Source organism: Dipodomys ordii, unplaced genomic scaffold (genome assembly GCF_000151885.1).
Source record: "Dipodomys ordii isolate 6190 unplaced genomic scaffold, Dord_2.0 Scaffold26, whole genome shotgun sequence".
NCBI lineage: Eukaryota > Metazoa > Chordata > Mammalia > Rodentia > Heteromyidae > Dipodomys > Dipodomys ordii.
In genome coordinates, this window is record NW_012267242.1 from 11,869,208 (window position 1) to 11,878,618 (window position 9,411).

At 46.6% G+C, this 9,411-nt stretch overlaps 2 protein-coding genes across 2 annotated transcripts in view; one reads left to right on the forward strand and one right to left on the reverse strand.

Annotated features, from left to right (window-relative positions):
• The window catches only part of Lysmd1 (LysM, putative peptidoglycan-binding, domain containing 1), a 14,007-nt gene extending 10,461 nt beyond the window's left edge, over positions 1-3,546 (reverse strand). The window contains exon 1 of the mRNA XM_013015140.1: positions 2,786-3,546. Coding sequence (XP_012870594.1) covers positions 2,786-2,965 — 180 coding nt within the window. The 5' untranslated portion in view covers positions 2,966-3,546. The remainder of the gene's footprint in view (positions 1-2,785) is intronic.
• Positions 3,547-3,748: 202 nt separating this feature from the next.
• The window catches only part of Scnm1 (sodium channel modifier 1), an 8,262-nt gene continuing 2,599 nt past the window's right edge, over positions 3,749-9,411 (forward strand). Inside the window, exons 1-5 of the mRNA XM_013015150.1 lie at positions 3,749-3,892; positions 4,153-4,223; positions 4,461-4,549; positions 4,651-4,748; positions 4,861-4,949. Coding sequence (XP_012870604.1) covers positions 3,842-3,892; positions 4,153-4,223; positions 4,461-4,549; positions 4,651-4,748; positions 4,861-4,949 — 398 coding nt within the window. The 5' untranslated portion in view covers positions 3,749-3,841. The remainder of the gene's footprint in view (positions 3,893-4,152; positions 4,224-4,460; positions 4,550-4,650; positions 4,749-4,860; positions 4,950-9,411) is intronic.

Sequence of the window (9,411 nt, forward strand, 5' to 3'; positions counted from 1 at the left end):
AAAAAAAAAAAAAAAAAAACTCAACCCTCAGATCTCAGCCTCCAGATTACAGATGTGAGTATCAGTGACTGACAAATAGTTCCTATTTTTAAAAAGTATGGAGACCGGGCTGGGAAGGTGGCTCAGTGATAGTGCTTGCCTTGCATGCATGAGGCCCTGGGTTCGATTCCTCAGCACCACATAAGAAAAAAGAAAAAAGCCGGAAGTGGCGCTGTGGCTCAAGTGGTAGAGCACTAGCCTTGAGCTGAAGAGCTGAGGGACAGAGTTCAGGCCCCACGACCAGACCCCCCCCCCAAAAAAAAGTATATAGACCATTGCAAAGAAAAAGATATAAACAATGGATTCCAGAGACTTATAGGAAAGAGCTTAGGAGAAAAAGTCTTTCAAGGCTAATAGTAAAGAAACCCTTAAGGCTCGAACTAATGCTACTCCTGTCTCCTTGCAAGTAAAAATATTGTTTTCTGTTTTTTTTTGTTTTGTTTTGGTGCTGGTCCTGGGGCTTTAACTCTGGTCGTGAGCACTGTCCAGGAGCTTTTGTGCTCAAGGTCAGCACTCTACTACTTCAGCCACAGCTCCACTTCCGTTTTTCTGGTGGTTAATTGGAGATAAGAGTCTCACAGACTTTCTTGCCTGGGCTGGCTTTGAATAGAGATCCTAAGATTTCAGCCTCCTGAGTAGCTAATATTTACATGTGTGAGCCACCACCACCATACTTCTACCCTTGCTTTTATGAAAATATTTGTCAGGCTGGGAATGTGGTTTAGCGGTAGAGTGCTTGCCTAGCATGCAAGAAGCCCTGGGTTTGACAGCTCACTACCACATAAACAGAAAAGGCTGGGAGTGGCACTGTGGCTCAAGTGATAGAGTGCTAGCCTTGAGCAAAAGAAGCTCAGGGAAGCAGGGCGCTGGTGGCTCACGCCTGTAATCCTAGCTACTCAGGAGGCTGAGATCTGAGGATCGTGGTTCAAAGCCAGCCCGGGCAGGAGAGACCTTGAGACTCCTATCTCCAATAAACCACCAGAAAACCAGAAGTGGCGCTGTAGCTCAAGCGGTAGAGCGCTAGCCTTGAGCTGAAGAGCTGAGGGACAGCGCCCAGGCCCAGAGTTCAAGCCCCACGACCAACAACAACAACAAAAAAAGAAGCTCAGGGACAGTGCCCACGCTTTGAGTTCAAGCCCCAGGACTGGCAAAAAACAGAAAAATAAAAAACTAAAAACAAAAAACTTGTCATATCATCACTCCTTCTTAGTACCCACAAACACCACATCCACATTCTGTCATCTATAACTATTATTTATATCCTCATTCATTTCTCATTACACTATTTATCTATTTATTTATTTTGTCGGTCGAGGGACTTGAACTCTGGCCTGAACCCTGTCCCTCAACTCTTCAGGTCAAGGCAAGCACTCTACCACTTGAGCCACAGAGCCACTTCTGGTTTTCTGAGTGGTTTGTTAAGAGTCTCTTGGAGTTTCCTGCCGGGGCTGGCTTTGAACCATGATCCTCAGCTCTCAGTCTCCTGAGTAGCTAGGATTACAGGTATGAGCCACGGATGCCAGGCTTCTCACTAAACTTTAAATGACATAAAAACAGTAAACAATGGCTAGGAATTTCACTTAGTGGTAGAGTGCTTGCCTAGCATGCATAAAGCCCTGGGTTCAATTCCTTAGTACCACATACGCAGAAAAAGCCAGAAGTAGAGCTGTGGTTCAAGTAGTAGAGTGCTAGCTAGCCTTGAACAAAAGAAGCTCAGGGACAATGCCTAGACCCTCAGTTCAAGGCCCAGGATTGGCAAAAAACAAAACAAAACTCAAAACAGCAAAGATACATTTACGTTTCTATCTCTAAAAAGGGCTACTACATAGTGTTTTAAATATAGCAAGCATAGAAATGTTGCCTAAATTCAACATCTATTTATGTAAGATGGAACAGAAAATGGGGGGAATCTCATCAATTTTAATGCAATATATTTTTTTACCCCTATCTCCTCTAAATAGAACCTGAAATACTTGGTATAGAAAATGTTGGTTTGGGGCTAGGAAGGTGGCTCAGTGGTAGAGTGCTTGCCTTGCATGCATGAGGCCCTAGGTTCGATTCCTCAGCACCACATAAGCAGAAAAAAAAGCTGGAAGTGGTGCTGTGGCTCAAGTGGCAGAACGCTAGCCTTGAACTGAAGAGCTGAGGGACAGCGCCCAGGCCGCCCCCAAACCAAAAAAAAAAAAGAAAAGAAAGAACATGCCTGTTTGGCATATTGTTGGAAAGAAAGCAGAATACCAAGGAGGCACTTTAGAATCTAGAACTAAAACCCCCCAGCTCTTCATTACTTGCTGTAAATGTTTAATTACTCTCAATTAAAATTATTCTATGTAGTTAATAGTACCAGCTGTACAGTAAGACCTGTTTAAATTCCAGTTCTGGAACTCAGTTATCTGACCCCAGTCAAATTGTTTTACCAAAGTCTCAAGTTTCTTCATCCACATGAAAAACAATAGTCGTGTATTTGATAGGGGATGTGAGGCTCACATACGTTAATGACTGTAAAGCGCCTAGCCCAGGGTCTGGCATAATAAATAAAAGATGCTCCTCTCCATTGGGACAGTAGGTCTAGATCTATCCCCACCAGACAGGGCAACATGAAGATGGGAAAACAAATGTATAAAGACAGGAACCGACCACAACACGATTAGGGGAAATATCAGGGGAGGTTGCCTGGGCCACCCAATTCTTCACAGGACTAAATCTCTCCTAAATGATTATCACACCCCCATCCTGGAAGACTCACCGTCACCCCGTATTTGAGTGCTAGGCCAGCCAGGGTATCTCCGGGCTCCAACTGATGCTCCAGGCGTCTTTCCCTCACTGGTGAGCAGGCTGATTGCACCAGGCTTCCATAAGACCGAGCCCGACTCCCTTGCAGCAGCCCTGACGCCCCAATCGGGGGCTGTCTAGAGGGAGAGGCCATCGATCTCCTCACCCTGCCCGGGGCAGGGTTGCAACCGTGGGAGGCCTGGCTAAGTGATGGACTGTGACGACCCGAAGGACCTCAGGGAATGGATATTCCTCTCCCCTCCTCTCTTCTTCCCTAAGTCTCCCGGCTTCCTCCGACACCACGCCTCCCGATTTTGCCTTTCTCCACACCCCCCTCACCCACACATCTGTCCACGGTGTATTGACTCCTCCGATTTCTCACCCCCGACAACTCCTCGCCACCCTGACCTCTGACCTTTTAACTCTAGATATCCTCCTTTTCACAATCTCCTCAGATTATCCCAAAGCCCGCAGCCGGGTCTCGGGTGGTCCCTACATGCCGAACTCTGCCCTGTCCTGGGGCTTCGCCTGCTAGGGTTAGGAATAAATCAGGCCCATCTCAGGTAGGCTGTAGCTGCAGACGATGCGCGTGAGGTCTGCGTGAGTTTGTAGTACACTTTCCACTCTGAGATCCTCAAAGGCTCGCTCCGGACCAGACAGGTCACAGTCTTAAACTTAGCCACCACCCCTGGGGTCCCGTTCTCCAGACGCAGTGAATTCACCAGGAGGCAAAAGGCCGGGGGGCCAGCCGAGCCGCAAGCTCTTTGAAAATGAGACTTCATTTCCCAGAAGGCTCCGCGGTCTCCGCGAGGTCGCAGAGCATCATAGGAAACGTAGTCCCTTCAGGGCCCGGGGAGGGGGCTTTCGCGAACGCGCAGTGCATGCTGGAAAAACCTCATCCTACGGAAATACGGAATCAACCGGAAGGAGGCCGGAAGGAGAGAAGTAGAGGCTAATCCACTCTACGGTGGCCTAGAGGAGTGGTGAAGTCAGACCAGAGAATTGAGCGTTTCTGTAACTCGGTGTCGTGATGTCTTTCAAGAGGGAAGGGGACGACTGGAGTCAGCTCAATGTGCTCAAAGTACGTCAGAGTGTGGAGGGTCTGGGACGGCTTCAGTCCTCCTCCGAAGGCGGAGTAGGAGCTTCGTGTCGATGCTCTGGACACCCCTGAGGGGACAGGGGAGGTCTGGGGACTGAAGTGGGGGTGGCTCCTTCTTTGCTCGGGTTACTGTTCTCTCCGTGGCCCTTCCTCCATCTGATTTCTGGATCCTAGTATTTCCCTTCCATTTGTTCCTCCCGTCTTTCTGATCCCGTGCGGACTTCTTTCTCTGTCCCCTGCAGAAACGAAGAGTTGGGGATTTGCTGGCTAGTTACATCCCCGAGGACGAGGCGCTGATGCTACGGGATGGACGGTGAGAGGGAGCAGTGGATCAAGCCCGAGTGTTCTGCGGCTAAAGGCTCAACGTTTGTTATTAAAGAGACCTAGAGGATTTCGTATTCTTTGTCGTGAAGTGAGGACCGGAAGAAATGGGGATGGGGAGTTGGTTTGGGGAAAGAGACTGTGAGGTCAGGGCTTGAATCATCCGGCCGTCTCCACGAACTACCTACCCTCTTGGACTTACTCTTTTTATGCCTCCTCCCATTCGCAGCTTTGCTTGTGCTATCTGCCCTCACCGGCCTGTGCTGGACACCGTGTCAATGTTGACTGCCCACCGCTCAGGCAAGAAGCATCTATCCAGTAAGTCTGGGAGAAGATAAAGGATAGAGAATGTATTAACTCCTGACGTGCTGCATATCGTTTGATGCTACGCTTTTTTTTTTTTCTCTCCTTGTTCTTAGGTTTACAGCTTTTCTATGGCAAAAAACACCCAAGAAAGGAAACGGAACAAAATCCAAGGCAGCAGAATGAATTGATCAGGGAAGAAGCCAAAGCTGAGGTAATCAAAAGAGGGAGGAGGGTGCCTTCTAGATTGGACTCTGCTGCACACAACGGGCTGGAAGGGCTTTTGCTTCTGAAGACTCTGACTTTGTCTCTTATGCTCATACCAGGCTCCTCTGCTAACCCAGACTCGACTTATTACCCAGAGTGCCCTGCACAGAGCTCCCCACTATAACAGTTGCTGCCGCCGGAAGCACAAGTCTGTGGAAAGCAAACGGTAGGAAGAAACAGGAAATTATGACTCTTATTTTTAAAATTATATTTAAGTAGTTATATAAAAGAGTTGCCGAGAAGTGGTACTGTGGCTCAAGTGGTAGAGCACTAGCTTTGAATTGAACACACACACACACACAGGAGTTGCCATTTAACAAATCAGTTTTACACACACACACACAGCACACACACACACACAGGAGTTGCCATTTAACAAAGCAGTTTTTTGTTTTGTTTTTTTTTTGCATCCAGTCGTGGAGCCTGAACTCTGGACCTGGGCGCTGTCCCTCAGCTCTTCAGCTCAAGGCTAGCGCTCTACCACTTGAGCTACAGCGCCACTTCCAGCTTTTTTCTGTTTGCTTATGTGGTACTGAGGAATCGAACCCAGGGCCTCATGCATGCAAGGCAAGCGCTCTACCACTGAGCCACCTTCCCAGCCCCACAAAGCAGTTTATGAATACAGTGTGTCTTGATCAATGTCTCCCCTTTCACCATTCTCACCCATCCTTTCCAACCTACTCTGTCCCTCATTTTTTTTTTTTTCATCGGTGGTGGGCCTTGAACTTAGGGCCTGGGCACTGTTCCTGAGCTTTTGTGCTCAAGGCTAGTGTTCTACCACTTTGAGCCACAGCTCCATTTCTGGTTTTCTGGTGGTTAGAGATAGGACTCTCATGGACTTTCCTGCTGGGGCTAGCTTTAAACTATGATCCTCAGCCTCCCGAGTAGCTAGGATTACAGCAGGTTTCACTTTTTTTTTTGGCCAATCCTGGGGCTTAAACTCTGGGTCTGGGCGCTGTCCATGAGCTTCTTTTACTCAAGGTGAGCACAACTTCCAGCTTTTTTTTTTTTAGTAGTTTATTGGAGATTAAGAGTCCAATGGAGTTTCCTGACTGGGCTGGGTTCAAACCACGATCTTCAGATCTCAGCTTCCTGAATAGCTAGGATTATAGGCCTGAGCCACCAGCACCAGGCCCGCTTTTTTTGTTAGGAGAGGGTTGGGAGAGGGAGGTGGTAGTCTTGGGCTTGAATTCAGGGCCTGGGTGCTGTCATTGAGCCTCTATGTGCTCAAGGCTAATGCTCTACTACTTGATCCACTTCTGGCTTTTCTGAGTAGTTTATTGGACATAAGAGTCTCATGGAGTTTCCTATCCGGGCTGGCTTTGAACTGCCATCTTCAGATCCTCAGATCTTAGCTTCACTAGGATTACAGGTGTGAGCCCTCAACACCTGGCCCTGCTTCACTTTAAAAAAATAAAACAGGGCTGGGAAGGTGGCTCAGTGGTAGAGCGCTTGCCTTGCAATGCATGAGGCCCTGGGTTCGATTCCTCAGCACCACATAAGCAAAAAGAAAAAAGCCGGAAGTGGCTCTGTGGCTCAAGTGGTAGCGTGCTAGCCTTGAGCTGAAAGAGCTGAGGGACAGCACCCAGGCCCAGAGTTCAGGCCCCACGACCAGACCCAAAAATAAATAAATAAATAAATAAAATAAAAAAATAAAACATTTGAGGCTGGGAAGGTGGCTTAGTGGTAGAGTGCTTGCCTAACAAGTATGAAGTCCTGGATTTGACCTCTGTACCATATAAATAGGAAAAGCTGGAAGTGGCACTGTGTCTGAAGTAATAGAGTGCTAGTCTTCAGCAAAAGAAGCTCAAGGATAGTGCCCAGGCCCCAAGTTCCAGCCCCAGGACTGACAAAAAAAAAAAATTATTGTTATTATAAAGGTGATGTGCAGAGGGGTTACAGTTACATAAGTCAGGTAATATAAGTACATTTCTTTTTTGGCAATGATACTCTTTTCTCACTTAATGTTTTTTTTGATTGGTAATGGGGCCTGGATGCTGTTCCTCAGCTCTTCAGCTCAAGGCTAGCACTCTACTACTTGAGACACAGCCTCACTTACAACTTTTTTGGCTTATGTGGTGCTGAGGAATCAAACCCTGGGCCTCATGCATGCAAGGCAAGCGCTCTACCACTGAGCCACCTTCCCAGCTCCTCATGAGGCCCCACTTTTCTTAATTTTGTAGGATATACGTTGAATTATTTCAAAAATTCTTTTTTTCTTTTTTGTTGGTCATGGGGCTTGAACTCTGGGCTTGGGCACTGCCTCTGAGCTCTTCAGCTCAAGGCTAGGGCTCTACCACTTGAGCCACAGTGCCACTTCCAGTTTTCTGGTTGTTTATTGGACATGAGTCTCACAGACTTTCCTGCCCAGGGTATCTTCGAACTACGATCCTCAGATCTCAGCCTCCTAAGTAGCTAGGATTACAGTTGTAAACCACCAGCACCTGGCCTTATTTTAAAAATTTTTTAAATTGTTTTTACAAAGATGATGTATAGAGGGATTACCATATGTCAGGTAAAGAGTTACTCTTTTGAGTTACTCTTATTTTTGTTTTGGTCCTGGGGCATGAAAGCCTGGGTGCTGTCCTTGAGTTGCTTTTGCTCAAGGCTAGCACTCTACCACTTGAACCACTCTACCACTTCCAGTTTTTTTGGTAGTTTAATGGAGATAATAGTTGCAGAGCCAGGCACCAGTGGCTCACACCTGTAATCCTAGCTTCTCAGGAGGCTGAGAACTAAGGATCTTGGTTCAAAGACAGCCTAGGCAGGAAAGTCCAGTGAGACTCTTATCTCAAAAAAAAAAAAAAAAAAAGAGTTGCAAACTTGTCTATCCCAGTTTTCAACTGAAGTCCTCAGAGCTCAGCCTCCTAAGTAGCTAGGATTACAGGAGCCTAACTTGACATTGAATTCTTGACTGTTTTCTACCCCATTTCTCTCTCTCTCTTTTTTTTTCTTTTTTTTTTTGTCGGTCATGGGGCTTGAACTCTGGGCCTGGACACTCGCCCTCAGCTCTTCAGCTCAAGGATAGTGCTCTACCACTTGAGCCACTGTGCCATTTCCGGTTTTCTGAGTGGTTTATTGGACATAAGAGTCTCACGGACTTTCCTGCTGGGTCTGACTTTGAACCACAATCCTCAGATTTCAGTCACCTGAGTAGGTAGAATTATATGTGTGAACCACCAGCACCCAGATCCTGGTGTTTATTTTGTTGAGCTTTGACTTTGGTTTTCTAAGGAATTATGCTATTTGAGTTCTCTGGTCAATCTACCAAATTCAGTTAGTACATTTTTATACCCTTACATGCCACCAACTGTATTTACTTTTGTAAGATGACCCTAAAATTATTGCCCTCTACATTGTCTTCTGAGTCATACTGGTGTCATGGAGATGTTAATTGGCATTTAAGGAAAAATGATTTTGTGATTTTAAGTAAATTTCAGGAAATGGAGCACTCTGATCTTATTTATTTGTTGTGCCAGTCCTGGGGCTTTAACTCAGGCCTGGATGCTGTCCCTTACCTTTTTTGCTCAAGGCTGGTGCTCTATAGTTTGAGCCACAGTTCCACTTTTGGCTTTTTGGTTGTTAATTGTAGATAAGAACCTTTTGGACTTTCCTGCCTGTCCTATTCTGGAAGTGAACCATAATCTTCAGATCTCAGCCTCCTGAGTAGTTAAGATTACAGGTGGGGAGGGGGGGATTGGGAGATGGGAAGGGGAAACAAAGGAGGAAGCAACAATGCTTGAAAAGAAATGTTCTCATTACCTTGCCCATGTAATTGTAACCCCTCTGTACAGTATTTTCACAATAAAAAAGAAAAAAAAAAGATTACAGGTATGAGCCACCAGTGCCTGGTTTGTGATCTTATTTGAAGAATAGTAACATTGGTATATTTATTTATTTTATTTTATTTTTTATTGCCAGTCCTAGGGCTTGAACTCAGGGCCTGGGCACTGTCCCAAGCTTCTTTTGCTCAAGGCTAGCACTCTACCACTTGAGCCACAATGCCACTTCTTGCTTTTTCTGTTTATGTGGTACTGAGGAATTGAACCAAGGGCTTCATGCATGCTAGGCAAGCGCTCTGCCACTAAGCCACATTCCCAGCCCTACATTGGTTATTTAAAGGGCTATATTCATGGGACTGGGAAGGTGGCTCAGTGGTAGAGTGCTTGCCTCGAATGCATGAAGCCCTTGGTTCAATTCCTCAGTACCACATAAACAGAAAAAGCTGGAAGTGGTGCTATGCTGTGTGTCAAGTGGTAGAACACTAACCTTAAACTGAAGAGCTGATGGACAGCGCCCAGGCCCAGAGTTCAAGCCCCATGACCTTAAAAAAAAGGGGGGGGCTATACAGAGTCTTAAGACAAAAACTATTTATTTATTTTTGTTGGTCCTGGGGTTTGAACTCTGGACCTGGGCATTGTACCTCAGCTTGTCAGCTCAAGGCTAGCGTTCTCCCACTTGAGACACATTGCCACTTCCAGTTTTCTGGTTGTTAATTGGAGATAAGAGTCTCAGGAGCCGGGCGCTGGTGGCTCATGCCTGTAATCCTAGCTACTCAGGAGGCTGAGATCTGAGGATCGAGGTTCAAAGCCAGCCCGGGCAGGAGAGAC